Source organism: Amphiprion ocellaris, chromosome 14 (genome assembly GCF_022539595.1).
Source record: "Amphiprion ocellaris isolate individual 3 ecotype Okinawa chromosome 14, ASM2253959v1, whole genome shotgun sequence".
Classification (NCBI taxonomy): Eukaryota; Metazoa; Chordata; class Actinopteri; family Pomacentridae; genus Amphiprion; species Amphiprion ocellaris.
Window position 1 is genome coordinate 5,804,665 of NC_072779.1, and position 19,346 is coordinate 5,824,010.

The 19,346-nt window shown below is 38.9% G+C and overlaps 1 protein-coding gene and 1 long non-coding RNA gene across 2 annotated transcripts; one reads left to right on the forward strand and one right to left on the reverse strand.

The window, feature by feature from the left end:
* On the reverse strand, positions 1-16,305 carry LOC111563188 (sodium- and chloride-dependent betaine transporter-like). The gene is made up of 14 exons (XM_023262141.3): positions 16,020-16,305; positions 15,772-15,906; positions 13,460-13,600; positions 13,100-13,178; positions 12,731-12,863; positions 10,924-11,058; positions 10,721-10,824; positions 10,372-10,496; positions 9,547-9,659; positions 9,327-9,464; positions 7,369-7,471; positions 5,672-5,772; positions 4,990-5,160; positions 1-1,726 (listed from the first exon to the last, which is right to left on the reverse strand). Exons 1-14 carry the CDS (start codon positions 16,207-16,209, stop codon positions 1,592-1,594), a joined length of 1,803 nt encoding a protein of 600 aa, XP_023117909.2. The 5' UTR covers positions 16,210-16,305; the 3' UTR covers positions 1-1,591.
* On the forward strand, positions 5,154-17,386 carry LOC129350560 (uncharacterized). Its single transcript, XR_008603997.1, has 3 exons — positions 5,154-9,680; positions 9,845-9,928; positions 16,342-17,386. It is a non-coding gene; the product is annotated as an uncharacterized LOC129350560 (long non-coding RNA).
* The last annotated feature ends 1,960 nt before the right edge of the window (positions 17,387-19,346 follow it).

The following is a 19,346-nucleotide window of genomic DNA, read 5'->3' on the forward strand; positions in this document are numbered from 1 at the left end:
TGTTGTACAAAGGTTGATACACCTTTATTGACAAAACAAAATACATATACATCATTGTGGAAATTTAACTGTCTCATCAACTATTTATATAACATAATCAACTGATCATATTGACATATTTCACACAATTCACATCATTTTCACCCTTTGCCATCCCTGTTTATTTGTTTGCCCACAGTTACAGGAGAGGACAAAACAACAGTTCTTGACCAACCATTAAATGGACAAACGCACCTCTTTAATCAACAATCTTCCTTCCAAGACAAGCCCAACTTAGTGCAGTGTGTATGTCAGGACAGGAGAAAGTTACAGTACTGATTTTTTTAGGTAAGATAGCTTAAATGTGTAGTTCTTTATAGTTTTGAAAAGTATATACAGCACTACATAAATGCATAGATTCCACAGATGATATACAGATACAAATAAACTGCATCACTCTAAAGGGTAAGATTGCTAAATGGCTAAAGAATTTACAGAAAGAATGTCTAAAATAATATACAAAATGTACAAATATATATCATGCAGCAAACAGGAAGCCATTTTTAGCAATGTTTATCCTGAGTGCAAAAAAAAACAACAAAACATGGCGGGTGATCCTAAAAAAAGGAATACACTGACATTTAAATGTGTCAGATTGTGAACAATATAACAATATTTGTAATTTTAGCATGTGTGTAAGCTTTAAACTCATAAGAAAAATACATCTGTAAATCCTTGCACAGACCATCTTCAGGAACAACAAACAAAATGAATGGTTGCTAAATGACTATTAGCCCTGCAAAACATGGAATTCCATGAAAGGAAAAATCTAATTTATTTGTCAAATTTCTTAGGACAGATAACAAATACCAAACAAAAACACTTTAACACTGCCTCAAAATTTAATTAAGAGTATCCTGTCATAGATGTCCACAATGTAGAGGCAAGAAAATCTCCTCTGAGGCTTGTTTTATCAATGACAACAATTGCAGTTGCTGCTCACTTTGCACTTCATTATTGTGCCCCTTAATATACTAAACCTCACCTTATTATCTGTTTCCTTTGATAATAGCTTTTATTTTGTCTACAACTTCTTATGATTTCATTCTTATAAATAAAATACAAATATATGAGCTTGAATAAATATAATGCCATGATTATTATAGAACATATGAAACATTCCCAACACAAATTGAAGCACTTTGGTCACCCTTTGGGCTGTTTTAAAAGGCTATATAAATAAACTGTGATTGACTGATTGATTGATTGATTGATTGATTGATTGATTGATTGATTGATTGATTGATTGATTGATTGATTGATTGATTGATTGATTGATTGATTGATTGATTGATTGATTGAAATGAAACTAGATTAAACATATAAATCATATAGTGTAATAGAATAACATATATCAAAGAAAGGTGCAAGATTTCTTGAAAGAAATGTAAAATGTGGCAGCTGTGAGTACCATTCTTGTGCTCAATCAACTTCTCCAGCATACTTTTCTCTTTAGAGCATTCTTATCTATACATTTTTTGATAATTGATGAATATGGGCCCAGAAGGCCACAAGTTAGACTGCAACCCTCTGCAGAACAGCTTGTTTGTGTTCACTGAATGAGTTTTCCAGTGTGGTTTAAAGGTTTTAGATCTGTATGGACAGGGAAGTCATTTGTTCCCAGTGCAGGAGGACAATGCTGATCCAACGGCAGGTCATCTATGGGTTTACAGAGCAGTAAGAAACGCTGAGGAGAGAAAAGACATGAGAGTCAAGTGAAATTCACTGAGTAGGTAAAGTTACTTTAAAGAAAAAATATCATTCTTTGTTACTAAAATGCCAGCAATTCTTTTTTCTGTGTGCACAATAGGTTGGGTACAGTGAATTTTCCAGCATTTAACTCGCAACAACAATGATGGTGTTGGATGACGAGGTTGAGGAAGGATCGAGAGGGTGTTTGGACAGCTGCTCTGGGGTGATGAAACGTTGAAGGTTTGGGAGTAGGAGGTTCAGGGTGGGGGTTCCGTCCCAGGTCGTGGTTCGCCCAAACCTGTAATGGACCCCCTAAAATGTGTGATTGTATAGAACCAAGTTGATTAAAGGCTTGATAGAAATAGTTGATGCTATTACGGATGTAAGAACAATCTGACTGGAATAGCCAGCAGCAGAGAATTTTGATCGCTTGGTTGGAAATGCCCAGTGTGGCTGCTGTGGAAGCTGCTCCTATACGGAAGTATTGAATTGAATAGTGTTCTGTGGATGCATGTTAGGAATCCAAAAAAGGCCTGCCACAACACGGATTCTAGGGTAAGGTTGACTGAGGAGGAAGGGTAGAGTAAGGATGTAATGGCTTAGAAGATCAAAAGTAAGTGAAAGTGCTTTGTGGTGTGGGCAGGTTCGTCTTTTTGCAAGCCTTTGAAAAGCTTTGGCACATTAGAATGAGAGATGAAAAGGTAGTGGCTGCCTGTTGACAAGTGGTTGATGAAGAAAAAGTTGATTGTGGACAAGTAGTTTTGGATGGTGGAGGAATAAATTTATGGGTGATGAAGTTGCAGATGGAAACAAGGTCTAGCTAGGTTCTGAAGCAGTTCCAGCCAGTTAGATATACTGAGCGCGTGCATGGGTGAAGCTGCTGAGGATACGTTGCAAAATATTTGAAAGGTTTGCTAACTGCAGATCTAATTGAATATGCTGGCTGAAAACAGTGGAACTGGAGTGGGATTGGGATTAATGTGAGCCTGCGCAGGAACTGCATGATTACTAGTGAACATGATCTAACTTTGTGGATAAGTATGGACTTCCTTGAAGCCATTCACGCCTCCAAAGAATGGCGGTTAATATAATGAGGTACAGCTGATGGAGTGCAGATGAGAAGGAACTTGACTCAAAGTCCAGGGAAATAAATTCCGGGGGCCACTTTGAAGTGAAGATGTAGTAACTGCTAAAGTCTATGGAAGGAGCTGCATGTCCTTGAGTTGGGTGATATAGTCATGTTAGAAGAAAGTTGCTAGAGGCGCACTTCTATTTTGGAGTGATGCTAGCTGTGGACCTGGAGGATGCAGCGACGGTGATGTGACGTCACGGGTCACGACACCGGAGACGGACGGCTCAGGTGAGGATAGCGGAAGCGCGGGCGGATGTGAGTTTGTTGTGCCTGGAGTGGATGCCTTATCCAGGAATACTTCTCCTCCTCAAAACGCACCGCAGATAAGCCACTGTCCGGTCTCTCGTTGTAGTTTCGGGTCTTGTTGAGGTCCGATGCGCTGGAGACGCACGGCCGGTGCGCCATGGAGGCTGTCTGGATTCGGAGGTGACGGAGGGGGCCGAGAGTGCAGTGATGGCTGGTCCAAAACATTGTGAAGGGAGAAGAAGAAGAAGCGTGAGATCGATTTCGCTTGGGAGAGATCTCATGAGGCTTCGGAGAGAAGCTTGGCTGTAGTCTGACCACGGACTGGATATTGTGGCTGGAGGAAAATTGTTCCAGATCGTCGCCTGAGTCGGATGGATTGATCAGCAGTTTGGGATCCATGGTAAGTAGGATCTTGCTTTCTTAGACAAACAGTGCTGGATGGGTTATCCAGGTATAAGTGGATTTGCCAGGAAGGTGTGGCTCAGCTCCTGAACCTAAGTTAACTTAATTTATTTATTATAACACTTTCTTCAGTTATTCTTCCTCTTGTTCAGTTAAAAACAGTCCATGAATATAGAGAAAGCAATATGACTTCCTACAAAAGCTATAAACTGTCGTTTTTAGCAGTTATTACTCAAGCAGGACTAAATGGTGCATTTTGTGGGGAAGGTTTTTCTGCTGCAGATAAATACCCATGTGGTACACTAATGAGAGTTTTCAATGATGAAACTGTGTATGTAAGATTGACTCAAAATGAAACAGAAGCAGTGTTCACTGTTCTGTCAGATGGTATAACCGTATGGCGCAATGAATTCTCAACAGTTTAAGGGGAGACACTGACACAGAAGAATAAGATCCATTGATCAGCCACATCATTGACAGGTGAAGCAAATTACTTTAGCAGCAAGTAAACAGTCAGTTCTTGAAGTTGATGTGTTTAAAGCAGGAGAAATTTGAAAGGTTGATATAACTGAGCAACTTTGACAATGGCCAGACTTTGATGGCTAGAGGACCGGATCAGTGCATTTCCAAAACGGCAGGCCTTGTGGGGTGTTTTTTCAAGTAACATAATCCTGTAGTTCATGGAAGCTGTTTGAGAACTCCTGTTGTGATGTCCTGATGAGCGAATCATAGCCAAGCAGTCTTTACTTATACTTTCTCAGACTGAAATACTTTTCTGTCCCATTACGGCGACCCAGATCTGAACAACGTGAGCGATTTGAGAGTTGAGCACCAACATAAACACATTCAGCTGTGTCATTCATCCAGTCTCTGCAGCTCTTTGATATGGATCCCCAGAGTGGCGTTAGTGAGAAAAATCAAATATATACATATCGACGCTATGTTTCAGAACATTCAGTGCTCAAAATGCTTTTGTGTGTAAAATATTTTTTGCTCTCACATGTGATTGTTTAGTTCCCACAGGCAGTTATATGCACAAAATATAATGCTGTCCTGCATTTGGATTGATTGATGCACCTAAAATAAGTGCAAATATTCTCTAAAAAGATCTGGCAGAACAGACCAGTCTTTCCCTCTGTGGCATGAAATTTAATGTCCTTGCTACTTTGGTCTAGCTGGAAAGATAATCACAGATTCAAATTTAACACATTATATCTGAAATGTAATATGAAGATAACTGGAACTTAATTATGTAATATTCTTGTGGTGCACTTTTTAAACATGTCAAAACATGTTTTAGCAGCACTGTTAGATTTTAACTTCAACACAAACAAAATTATCCTAACCAGTGTCAGAAGTTGGGAGTTTTTCTGAACTGAGGCGGTGATGATGGTGCCAGATGCTGCATCTGCAGCGTCTTTGTACTTGTTGTTCTTAACATCAACATTACCAAAAAAAAAACAAAGATTCACACTCACCTGTTTTAGAGTGCCTTTTCCTTGGATTAATTTAACTATCACAAACAGTGGGATGAGGGAGAGGGAAATTGTGGCAATGAACCAGCCCAAGATGTTGGCCCAGAGTGGATAAACGTAGCTGTTACTGAACTTCAGTGGAGAATGTTTCACAATGGAGAAGATGAAAGTGCCCTGAGATGAAATGAGGGAACACAAATTAATTTAAATGTCTGTAATTCCACAAATACAATAACAAAATAAAAATAAAACTGATAGAATGATGTAGAATATAATGTAGAATATAATGTAGAACCACTCAAGCAAGGAATATAAATGGAGTAGATAATTAAATCTTTTTAAGATTATAATGCCCAATTACTTTGTGAGACACATTATTTTAAACTTTGCTCTGATTGAGTTTGGATATTTAGGGTGTAAAGCTCTGCTGGGTTCAAGAGTCAAAAGCAGACGAGGCATAACAGAGTGCAATATAGTTGCCAAAATACAAATGATATGCATGTATTCACAGCTGTTTGCTTCTGTGCATTTGGCTGATCTGAACATAACAGAGAGGTCCTGCCCTTCTCGTATGAATTTGCACATGACAAATGAAATCACATGTCAAATACTAATAGACCCGAGCAAGATAAAAACATACATGGGGGAATTAAATCAGCTACATGACAGCGAATATGTAACTTACAACACAGATGAAGGGAGTGATGTAACACCAGCAGTACTTCATGAATGAGTGTGGCCGATAGCCGATCATGTCTGTGATGTTGCCATAAAAACGGTCTGCACCTTTAGGCAACAGGAGAGACATTACAGAGGTCAGTCTCATATTTTATAACCATACCAAACATGTATTCAGTGACCTTGTTAAATATAGTTGTAATCAAAATTTCTTAAAATCTGAAAAGCTTTGTCTTTTTTGTCACAACATAGTCTGTAGGTGGTTTGATGCATTCTCTATGACTTAATGTTGTCAAAAATACAGAGATTTTTCAATACATATTCAGATTCACTCCTCATTTTCTGTAGTATTGATACTAGCAGTGCTTTTTCAATATCCGTTCTTTCTGACAGCGAGTTGACCCACACCACAGTGACCCGAAAGATGGTGAACTACGTCTGGGCAGGGCGAAGCCAGAGAAAACTCTGGTGGAGGCCTGTAGTGGTCCTGATGTGCAAGTCGTTTGTCCGACCTGGGTATAGGGGCGAAAGACACATCAAACCATCTAGTAGCTGGTTCCCTCCCAAGTTTCCTTCAGGATAGCTGGTGCTCAGAGTTTCGCAGTTTTATCTGGTCAAGCGAATGATTAGAGGTCGATCTCAACCTTTTCTCAAACTTTAAATGGATGAGAAGCCAGGCTTGCTGGCTTGGAGCCATGTGTGGAATGTGAGCCACATAGTGGGCCACTTTTGGTGAACTGAACTGGTGCTGCAGGATGAACCTGGTTTTGATTTTACCCCGTAACTCCACATATAGGGATGCTGCTGCGTTAACTACCCGTTTTTAGATTTCTCCTGAGTGAACACTTGTCGAATACACTTGAGCTGTAGAAAGTGTTGCTTCTACAAGATGAATTATGTGATTTTTTTTTTGTTCATTTTTGCCTGAACAATATTGTGAAAAAGACTGAAATTTTGACTTCACTTTTGATCTCTGCAGTCATTAGCAATCATCTTGGTTACAGGTGGGATAATAATGTTGCACAAGGGTTTTGTGCAACATTGAATTTGGACACATTTTGAGTCATTTCCAAAACATTGTAGGTCAGTTTTGGTGTTTTGGTCTTTTTTTCAGATTTTGGACTTTTCTGTTATTTTGGATGAATTTGGAATAATTCTGAGAACATTTTGGAATTTTAGTAACTTTAAAAGTTGTAGAGTTTTCATCATTTTTGAGTCCTGTTGATTAGTTTTGTTCTATTCTGGACAATTTCTTTTTTTAATTTTCCACCTCTGCTCATTCACATACTGCGATTTCTAGCGATCGTGACTCATCTCATTATCTCCAGTTAAATTGCACTTTCTTTGATGCTTTTTAAAGTCACTTGTTACTTGAAAATGCATAAGATTGCACAGATTTTCCATTTAGTTGGACCTTTTACATAGCAAATGTTGATATTTGTAGGGAGGGTGTAAAATACTCTAGGAAATATTTCCACTTTTATTTGCACTTTTTTGGCTTTTGAATGAATGCCAGTCTCAGGCTTTTGAACAAGTGCCTCTTGTCATGTTATACTCCTTGTTATATTTATCTCTAAGAAAGATGTAAAATTTTACATCCTCAATGTTTCCCTGTGGCATCACAATGTATACTGAATATCAGTATTTTTTAAGCTAGAGTGTTAAAGCTAGAAATTCCACTACTACACCTGAACTATGACTTACCATAGACCCAGGCAATGCTGACAGACTGACTCAAGGAGAGGAGGAGCAAAGTGGTGCCACTGCAGACATGATGGTCTAAAAGCTGGAGCAGGTACATCCCCCCCTACAAATAAGGACAGTTGTAACAAAAAAAACAATCAATACAAAAATTACTAATTGCGAGTAACATAATTATATCTGAACATTTGTTAGAAAGACCCTGTTTGGCTGGATTTTCTACATCTTCATCAGCGTGATAACAGAGGGAAGTTGGAGAAAAGATGCTGAACATGCACATAAGCTTGCCTTTATATTACTGATAGATCTTCGTGTACTATTAAGGCAGTGTTACAATTTGGCCCAGTTCCAAGACAAGTCAAATCAATCAGTAAAGCCTTTAATTTAACAGTTTTCTTATAGACTGTGGCTGTAGACTCAAACTGTGGTCACAGAAAGTTAAAGTTTCCTAATTTTTATGCATTTTATCCCATGGTTTTCCATTATTCATTCATTAGTATGTAAAAAAGAAAAGAAGCAAAAAACAAGAAAGCAAATAATTTTACTAAATACACTTATTTGCTTTCTTAAATTGTTGAGAATTACATGAGAACAACAATGCTAACTATTGTACTCAGACAAGGAATAGTTTGGCACACAGTCCCACACTCACACACACCAAAAAAACCCACAAATTGTTGTGTTAACATTTCTGTTAACGTTTCTGATTAATTTAATTTCCATTGTTTGTCTACATCATCTTCTTCACCCTGTTTGGATTAGACTAACTTCATCTCACTAACCTTTGAAGAAAATAACATTAACTATCTCATTGCAGTGACGCATGTCATTAGGCAGCAAGTAAAGAGTCTGTTCTTGGAGTTGATGTGTTGGAGGCAGGAAAATGGTGGGTATAAGGATCTCAGTGACTTTGACAAAGGCCAAATCGTGACAACTGGGTCGCAACTTATTTAAAGCAGCAGGTCTTGTGTAGTGTTCCAATATGCAGTGGTTAGCAGCTTCCAAAAGTGGTCCAAAGAATGACAACTGGTAAACCTGCAACAAGGTCATGGGCATTCAAGGCTCACTAATACAACAGGGAATAACAGCTGGCCCTTCAGATGAGCTACTGTGGTGTAAATTGATGAAAAGCTTAATGCTAGTTGTGATAGAAAAGTGTCAGAACACAAAGTGTATAATAGCTTGGGATTGCATAGCCATCCACTGGTCAGGGCACCCATGCTAACTGTTGCGCAACAGAAGAAGGTGACCTGGTCTGATGAATCCCATTTTCTTTTGCATCATGTGGATAGCCGGGAGCATGGTTTACCTGCTGAAGGGATGGCAACAGGATGAAGTATGGGAAGAAGACAAGTCGACAGAGGCAGCCTGTTGTTCTGGGTAACATTCTGCTGGGAAACCTTGGGTCCTGCCATTCATGTACGTGTTGCTTGGACACCTACCATAACGTTGATGCAGACCACATATACCCCAAACAGTGTTCCCTCGGAGCAGTGGCTTCTTTCAGCAGTATAATGCTCCTGGCCACATCGCCAAAGTCTTTCAGGGATGGTTTGAGGAACATGGCAGAGAATTCAAGGTGTTGACTTGGCCTCCAAATTCCTCAGATCTCATTCTGATCAAGCATCTCAGGAAAGGACTGGAAAACCAAGTCCAATCCATGGAGGCCACACGTTGCATCTAACAGAACTTACAGAAGAGGATCTGCTTCTAACATCTTGGCACCTGATACCCATGATAACCTTCAAAGGTCTTGAAGAGTCCATGCTTTGACAGGTCGAAGCTGTTTTGGTGGCACAAGACAAACCTACACGATATTAGGTAGGTAGTTTAAATGTTGTTTCCGAACTGTATTATATAACTAGAAAACTGGTTTGTTTCGCTTTTAAATGTACGTTAAGGGCTATTAGGGAAGCAAGCATTAAGCTGACTGTCTAGTTTGAAGTGTACTGCAAACAAACCTCAGTGACCAGAGAGAGTCCCAGCAAACAGCAGGTACTGCAGATACCCAGCAGAAGCAGTTCACGTCTAAAGCCTTGACGCAGGTAAGTAGGGAACAGATCACAAAGGGAAGTCATCAGACACTCCAGACCAACAAACTGGAAGAAACCCATTTGAGGGAAGAGAATTAGTGTTTTATTCATTCATTTATTCATTCATCAAAAGAGACTTACTTAGTACCTCACTATCCAGTCCAAGCAGAATGATCATGAGGAAGAAACACACTGACCACAACTGAGGCATGGGCATCGTGGCTACAGCTCGTGGGTAGACAATGAACGCCAACCCTGGGCCTGTAAACATACCCATAAAATGTAAGTATTTCTACTGTGAAAATAAATTATAAGCAACAGACTGAGACAACAGTGTCTAATTTAAACTTTTATGTGCTAAGGATTTTCTAATGAGTATAAAACACAAAGTAAACCATTGGACTGAAAGACAGACTGACATTTGTTTCTTGTGTTTTGTGTTTCAGATGCAAGTCAGCTGGAGGTTAATGTTTTATCTTGCAGTCTGCAGTGCAGTTCAGATGCGAATGTCTACATACAGAGTGAAGAATGTGAGTATTGGTGCCTTAGAAATGTAGATTGAGAAATGTTCTGACTGGCCCCCCAAAAGTCAAAACAGCTCATGATTTAGTTGATGAGGATTAAATTCTATTGGCCAAGATTACTGTCAACAGTCAATTTGCCTTCAGCCCTACATTCCTGCTGCTCACTAGTTAGCAGTAATTACGATTTCCTGAACTGAGCTGCATGCTTTAAGTTAAGGGCAAATAATAAAAAGAGAAATAAATATGACAGAAGAAGCTGTTAGCTTTGCCTGAAAGTTTCTTAGGTTTTGAAAATAACGAAACATCACAAGATTTTACACATATTAAAAAAAAAAAAAACAGTGTAGCATTCGTGAGTAAGTAAGGCTGCTGTGTCTGGCAATTTCTACCAGGAGTTTCATTCTGGTATTAAAACTGTCACTCTGATGCTCATTATACTTGGTACTTGCCTGATTCTGCCACTTCAGAAATATCCACTCCTTGTTCATATGTCATGTAACCCAAAATGGAGAAAATGGCGAATCCTGCCACAACACTGGTGGCACTGTTCAGCAGACACAGATAAAAACAGTCCCTAAAAGAAAAGTGAATACAATTAGACATGTATGACAGAATTATTATTCTAAGGTAATCATAGGTCCATGAACTGAACTGATCTTTTGAGAAACATAACTAACTGAGGGTTCTATGTAAAGGGAATAACTGTTTATATACCTAAATTTGTCTTTATAGATAAAGCCATATTTGAATTTTTCTATTCAAAACAAAATAGTCTCGACAGTTTAGCACTGAATGTACCGATAACAGTTGTTGTTGTAAGTGTTGTAACTCCCAAGAGAGGTGAGGAAACCAAGGCCAACAGCGTAAGAGAAGAAGATCTGAGTGCCGGCATCCATCCACACCTGAAAAGGGTGGAACAAATACATGTGTGCGTATTTAAATGTCTCTATAGAGAACACAAAATAGCAGTTCTACTCTCAAAATTGTGTGTGTCTTCCTACCTGGGCATCTGCGAGGCGAGAGATATCAGGGTAAAGGTAGTAAATAATCCCGTCTTTTGCTCCGGGTAGGGTAACACCACGTATGAGCAAAATCAAGAGCATAACGTAGGGGAAGGTGGCTGTGAAGTAGGCTGCCTGAAAGACAAAAGCAAAGAGGGAGATCTAAATACATTTCACAGTTTTTGCAGGACATTAGCTAAGGTTTAAAGAAACGCAGATCTCCTAAGCTATATAAATAAAGAGTAAAAGAAACTAAAAAAACAAAAATATGCGATTAACTGCAATGGAAATCTTGCATAAAAAAATCAGCCATTTATAGCCAGTATTTTAAAAGTTAGACTTAACCAGCAAAACTCAGCTTTTTAAAAGAGCTTTGGAGTGTTGGCATCCAGATATCAGTGCAGCAGTGATTATACAGTTGTCAACAAAAGTTAAGATATACTTGTAAAAACATTCCATATCATGGCAGTCTTGAATTTTTAATGTCAAAAAAAAATAAGAGTTCTAGAAAACTCTTTTTTTAATGGAATCATTGAAACATGTGTCTTTGTCACAAAAAAAACTATCACATATTTTTGTTCTTTCATAAAATTTAGTTAGGTCTTGCTAAAATATCACAAAATCTACTTGGTCACATATATACATAAAGCAACTTGAATTATTTTTACCTTTAATGAGTCAGTATGATTGACTACAGCTGGTCACTCCTCTGGGTCAATTTAAAAAGGGCCCATTTGATTCACAAATTAGATTCTGCCTCAAACTACGGGAAAGCCTAAAGAACTGAGTACAGGTCTGACGCAGCAAAAAACATTGACTTGAACGAATCAGGAAAGTCACTTGGAGCCATTTCAAAGCAGCTACAGATCCTAAAATCATCTGTGCAACCATTTACTTGTAAGTCTAAAGTGCATGGTCCAGTTGTGTCACTCCCATGATCAGGAAGAAAACAAACTATGACCTGCTGCTGAGACAGTTGGTCAGGCTGGTCAGGAGTCAATCAAGAATCACCAAAAGCAGATCTGCAATGAATTAGAAGCTACTGGAACACAGGTGTCAGTGTTCACAGTCAAGTGTGTTTACATCATCGTGGGCTGAGAGGCTGCCATCCAAAAAGGAAGTCTTTCCTCCAAAAGCAGCACCTTAAGGCTAGCTGAAGTTTGCTGCTAAACAACTGCAAAAAGAATAGCCCTTCTGGAGAAAAGTTAAATGAAACTAAAACTTAACAATTTGGCCACAATGATCAGGAATTTTGGAGAAAAGAAGGTGAGGCCTGTAACCCCAAGAACAGTGTTAAGCGTGGTGGTGGCAGTATTATGCTCTAGGACTGTTTTACTGCCAGTGAAACTGGTGCTTCACACAAAGTAAATGGAATAACAAAGAAGGACGATTATCTCCACATTCTTGAGTACTCCAAGACAGTGACCTCGAACACACAATAAAAGTGGCAAAGAAATGGCAAAATCAGAGTAGAATTAAGGATTTGACTGATCTCCCCAAAGACTTGACTTGAACCTGATCAAGGACCACCAATAAACAAATCAGTATCAGAAAGCCAAATTTAGCTTTCAGCTTGTGTACGGCTACCAAGAATGCTTTGTTTCTGCCAAAATGACCAAGGGACATTTAACTAAATACTACTCTTGTATGTACATCTTTGACCCAGCAGATCTTTTTGCATTCCCCAAAGACCTCCAATTATTACACGAAAGAACCAATATACATGGTTATTTGGACTAGGAATATTTCTACAAAGATGTAGAAATGCATGCTCATTCATGTTTTTTAGTGTTTTAAAGCAGCTGACCTTTCCTGTTGACTTGATGCCCTTCCAAACGCAAAAGTAGCAGATGACCCAGCTCAGGATGAGACACAGCACCAGTTCCCACCTCAAGCTGCCCACCTCCTCGATGCCACCAGAGATGTTTAAAACCCGACGCCTGGTCAAATGAGCGGAGAAGAGGTGGGAGTGAGAAATAAATGCACGACAGAGGGGAATGGAAGGGAAAGTGAAAAACTAGGAAAAAGGAAAGCTGATTACCAGCGTGAGCGGGTGGGTTAATGACAGAAAGGGAAGAGAGGAAATAAAAGTGGTTAGAAGAGAATAAAGAAGCGAAATTGAAGTGATTGGAAGAAAAATCAGCATTCAGGTAAAACTTGTGTCAGTTGTGCTTACTGCCAGAACTCCACAACTGGGAGAGTGCTGTTCAGTCTGCTTTCCATGCTCAAATTCCGACTGACGTCCAAGCACGAGTCTAGCAGGAGAAAATAAAACCCCTGCGATGTAAGCATTTTCAAAGTAAGAGTTGTACTGTTGAAAAAACTACATGACTTGCAAAAGAACCAAAAACGGGAACCAAAGAGAGGCTCCTATCTTGCAACCGGTAATCTGTCTTTGCTGCTGTTATCTAACATCTTAAGAGTCACATATAAAACCTCAGCATTCTATATATTATCTCATGATTTCTCTGCAATGTTACTGTGAAATTAGTGGTCATATTCTGCGCATGCTAGCTTAGAAACGTGCTAAAACTACCTGTGTTCCAGTAGTTCCCACATGTGGCCCAAGGCAACTCCGCACTGAAGGATGAGAAGAGGTAGAAGAATGCCCAGGCCAGGATGACAATATAAGAGGTTGCACTGAATGTGATGATTAAGGTACTCGCATAGCCCATGCCTGAGAAACAGAAAAATATACGATGAGTGAGGGCGATGCATTGAAAACATTATGTTGGTGATCATCTCACAAAATATCCACAGCATATTCTTTAAGTACATTATAATACTGACAATTTCTGGTGGTGAAATGACTAACATGGATTATAACGGTACGATAAAGAGCAATAATGGGTGCATACATGTTTGATAGGACCATCCATGGTGCAATTTAAAGGCTGAGTGCTTTTTTTGCATCACATTTCCCATGTTGTACTGTCCTCTTGTCTTGGTGTCTCGCAACATCTCCAACAATGTCTTGATGCTTGGGATTCTGTGAAGGAAAACTGACTCTCTTTCCCCTTATTGAGGTATTTCCTCGCACCTGTTAGCTGAAGACATCCCAGAATGTCATGCAGGTTGCATATGTTAACTACAGTCACCCCAAATGAAGTTGTAGATCCTATAGATCACCTCAAGTTATCCTACAGGTTATCACCTTTGACCTCTGTTCCTATTTGCTTCTCCCAAACTGAGGCTGGCAGCTCATTCAGGCCTTCTCTGTCCCTAATATGACTCTGACAAATGCAGATGCTGCAAAAGAAGATACATGAGATAGAGACGAATGCTGTAACAACAACATGACTTGGTTAAGATTAGGTACTGTTTAGTCTGATGGAGTAGAGAAGTTGTCTCCATATTGGGCCATAATCTAAATATGACATTCCTCCCAACTCAGAATATACCCAAAGCTGAAGAGAATCCTCAGAAATGATGCTGCCAGTGCTCACATCACTGTGTTGCTCGTTGTATCACTTCTCCTGATATCAGTAAACCTTATTGTCAACATAAGCCATCTGAGTCTCCAGAGTGTCTCTGAGTGCCTCCTCGTTCGTCTCTCGACCTCACACAAATCCCTAACAGATTCTTTTGATAAAACAGTTTTGTCTCGCAGATTTTTTTTTTACACACAAAAGTCCTCATGTGATCTGAAAAGTTCAGTGATACTGGGAGGGTTCAGGACAAACGTGACATCGGTGCAACTGCACGTCTTCAACATGCGAAAGACACAGATGTACTTTGGCTTTCTGCAAGTCAGTGAGCCTCTCATATAGGTACTCACTCACTCACTCACTCACTCACTCACTCACTCACTTACCCAACCAACCCCTCTCTCTCTGTCTCTCTCTCATTCTGTCAGTCATTTTCCCTGCAACTGTCATTCATGGACTCACTCATTCAATCACTTTGACTCATTCCCTTCCTGAGTTAATCATTCAATCAATCACTCAGTCTCCATCAATTTGCATTTGATGTACTTGTGATTATTTTAGTTTATTTGCTCTAAGCATGCTTTTTTTTATGCTCATTTCTTTCCCCAAAAAAGTTTCTTACAGAAAGACACAGTTGCTATTCTGAAGGTGATGCTTATTTACCTTAATAAAAATGCTGTTTTTACAGCAGTCCTTTCTGCAGACGTCAGTTTAATAGATTTACACTGGAAAAAACGCCCCTCCCAAAGCAAGAAAAAAAATGATTTCAAGGTACTTTTACCTTGAAATATGTGAAAACATCTGTCAATAGAACAACTGAATATTTGCTTGGTAAGATTTCTTGAAATAACATATGATATTTAGAATATTGAGATCTTAAAATTAGCAGGGAGAATTTATTTTAAGCTACATTTTACCAGCATTGTCAAGCTTAGGTGTCTTATAATAAGCCAGACAGGCTTAAAAAAATTGCATTTTTCACTCAAAAAAAGATTTTTGTGTAGCACACAGACGTTTTCAGTTCAAATGTGCACATGAACAGCGATACATTTCTCATCCATTCACCTGCAAATTCTCTGTAAAGTTGCAAAATAACTTTATATTGTATTTAATGTTAGTCTGCTCTTAATGTGCTTTTTTTATGCACATTTCAGAGACACAGTTGCATGTGTTCAAAAGGTGATTTTTTTTTCTTTGCAAAAGTTGATGTTTATTTACTGTAGTTCAAATATGTGTTTTCATAGCAGGGCTGATAAGGTAATCATTTCTGCAGAAGTAAGTTTAGTAGATGTGATGCCGCCTGCAAGAGTTAATAGGAAAATGTGCAACTAATTAGTGATCAGCTGCTCATGCATTCATCTGCATTTCACTGCAACTACCTTTACACTGTATTTACGCAAACAGTAGCGACAGCACTCGCCTTGGAAAAGCGGACAAATCCTCCTCCAACAAGTGATTCCCCCCTGGCTGGTGTACTGTCCCAAGGAGGTCTCCAGGAAGAATAAAGGGATCCCGCATGTGAATATGAACAAGATATACGGGATGAAGAACACACCTGTAACAAAAAGACAGTATTTGCCCTCCTTCGTGCACGGAGAGAAAAGCGAAATTCGCAGAAAAAAGCCTACTTGGCAGCTGAGCGCAGCGCGTCTGTGCGCCTTCACCCACCTCCTCCGTTCCTGTAGCACAGATAGGGGAACCTCCACACGTTCCCGGGGCCGATGATCGCGCCCATCACGGTCAGGATGAACTCCGCTTTGCTCCCCCAGTGCCCTCTTGCCTCCACCTTGATAGGCGTCTTTAGGTATCCATTTGGCACACAGTCTCCGGAGGAGCTAATCTTTCCGCTCACGGTCATCTTTCCTCCCCACACAGCGCTAAGTTTCTATGGGGCCAAATGTTTTGCGAACTTTAGTCTTATGGCTCTGACAGTTGTGTAGCTGTGAAATGTGTTTGCTCGGACACTAACCGGCCTTTTTATGTTGCACAGACGTACACGTGTGTATTGGGGTCGCCGGGGGTGTGTGATGGTGAGTGGAAACGGGACCGAGATGCCCCGCCTCACTTCATCCATCGCTGGAGCCAAAACGGTAAGAATCAAACCCATCTTTTAACAATACAACAATGCGTGCAAGCAATGATTAGATTTTCTAATTTTATAAGTAGAAGCACAGTGGCAAAGTATTAATGGCTCCAATTACTGAGAAAGGGAAGAAATGAGGGCATGCAGACCTACCTAGACCTTGAAAGGCCCTTTCCAGATGTCTTTTTTTTTTTTACAAATGAAGGTAGAATAATGACTCTTTTTGCATTTTTTTCTTTTGCTGCTGAGAATTGCAGTTGTCTTGTTGTATAGCCATTATCAGCAATGAAACATGAACCATATTCAGGATTTATTTCAAGCAACAAGTAACCTGTAGCTTTGCACATATAATGAATGAATCTATCTGTCTGTCTGTCTGTCTGTCTGTCTGTCTGTCTGTCTGTCTGTCTGTCTGTCTGTCTGTCTGTCTGTCTGTCTGTCTGTCTGTCTGTCTGTCTATCTATCTATCTATCTATCTATCTATCTATCTATCTATCCTGGTTGCCATGTGTTAAGTTAAGGGAGACAAATTTATTGCACATACTTTTTCACAAAACATTCAGTAAAAATGAGAACCATTGTTCTGCAAATGCTCTTTTTAAATTCTGAAGTAATTCAATCCACCGTGGAGTCGATGGAGAATCACAGGACTCTCGGTCTGTTCCATTAATGAGATGAATTAGTTACAGCTACTTCATTCGTCATTTTATCTAATCATGTATTATTCCATACCCTGGATTGGAGCGAGAATCTCTATTTTAGTCAGTCAAAAACCTGCAGCAAGAAGAAGTAAGTTCAAACTATGACATGTAAATGCAAAATGTGAATAGAAGAACACACTGTAGGCTTCAACCGTGAATTAAGGTCCTGAAATTCAAATGTATGTCAAAACAGGCCATGTTCATTTTTGTTGTTATTAAATGTTATTAAAGCTTGAAATATACACTTATGGCTGCTAAAATATATTGCCGATTATATTCAGTAGAGTTAAAATCATACTAATAAGGTGTTCTGACGATACATGCATATACGAAAAGTCCATATTGCTTCTTTTGACACGTCACACAGTGACCATGAGTGATAAGAACTGAGCCGTATGTGCACATATAATCAATACATTTTATCATTAAGACTTCCATCTCGTAAATACATTTAGACAGGTAGTTAAAGTGGCCTTCCTGGACATGCACGTGACTATAATTTCTGACAAAGGAGAACACCAAAACCAGTTTTTTAGCTATCAGATTTGTTAAGTCACAGTAAAACCTCCGCACATTTTAATGAAAATCACTTAAACAGAAATTGCTGAACACTTTATAGGAGGAGAAATTAAATGAATGACAGATTGAAAAGACAGATTTACTCCTCAACAGCTGCTTTCATAGACAGTAGATTGTTCATTATAGTGACTCTATGTGCTCAAGTGATAACAATGTGAACATTTCAATGAAATAATGATCTTGTCTGGTTGAGTTTTTTCTCAGATAAATGGTCCAGTCCACTTTTTTTTTTTTTTTTTTTTTTATCCTTCAGTCCAAATGACTTATAGATTTTTTTAGGGACTCTTATCTCACCATCAGGTGGCTCCATTGATTACAAATTATAGTTCCTGTAGAGTCGTGTCAGTTTAAGTCACGCAGCCCAAAGTCACAACTTTGCTTGCACAAGTATCCCTTTGAGTCTTGATGTGTTCCGTTTGATTTGAGCCATTTAAACCTTTACTCTGATGTGGTCTTTTCCCTTTGCTGAGACTGTTTGATCAAATCTAGAATCTGGATGCACCTCTGCATAAGTGGGTGTGTTCCAAGCTCATCCACTGAAACGGTTCCAGCACTTCTGCACAGTTTGAGGACTGACCTTTAGGTGGCACTACCTCTCACACCACTAGCACCGTATCATTTATACACTTCACTGCAACACATGATGTTCTCTATAATGCACTTATCCATTAGGGGTATTTCAGATTAACCAAAGGTTATGTGTTAATTTTAATTCAAATTTAAATAAAGAAATTGTCATGATGTAGCAAATCAATGAAAAATGAGAAAAATAGTGCACTGAAATAGCATTTATTAAGAATGGAGCTTGTTTTTTTAAGTTGATTCAGAAATGTATTAATTCAACTGTTTTAAGTTATACAGTGATCTTCCTATAAAATGACTTTATCACTTAGTACTTTATGTTCTCTATCTGCCTAAAGATTGCATTTTTCAGATAACAAACACAGTCAAAAGTTTGGACACACCTTCTCATTCAATGGTTTTTAATTGTTTTCTACATTGTAGATTAATACTGATCTAATTATATTGTAAACAAAGAACATGTTAATCTTCAGTATTAATCTACAAGTTAGAAAATAATACAAATAAATAAAAAGCATTGAATGAGAAGGTGTGTCCAAACGTTTGACTGGTAGGGTACATTTTGTGATCAATTCAATCAGTTTAATCAGTTACAGTTAAAACATGGTTGTTGAAGGAACATTTTGAAGCTGTTACACTGACAATCATCTAACTGGGTTAAAATGTGTTGCGCTGGCGTGGCCTCTGCAGGTTCAGTTGTATGCAAATTGCATATTTCATGCATTTTTGGAGTGAAAAGATGCAAATCCAAACCCTGCAGGAAACTGTAAATTTTTTTTTTAAAAGTACCGTTTTTAAAACGTTAAGGCACTGTTAGATGCATTTATGCATTTAGTGAAAACATAAAATCCTTAGGCTATTTAAAGCAGGTTAAAATCTGACATGAATTGCAACATGTTCCAGAGCCTGATAGCTGTAAGCTTCCCAAAGCATCTGACTAAGGATCTGGCAATGAAGCATCAAAGCATGAGAAGACTGGCTGAAGTGTTTCCACTTCCCATTGTCCAAGATATGTGGCAGTAAAGGGCAGCTGTGGAAGTCATAACTAGA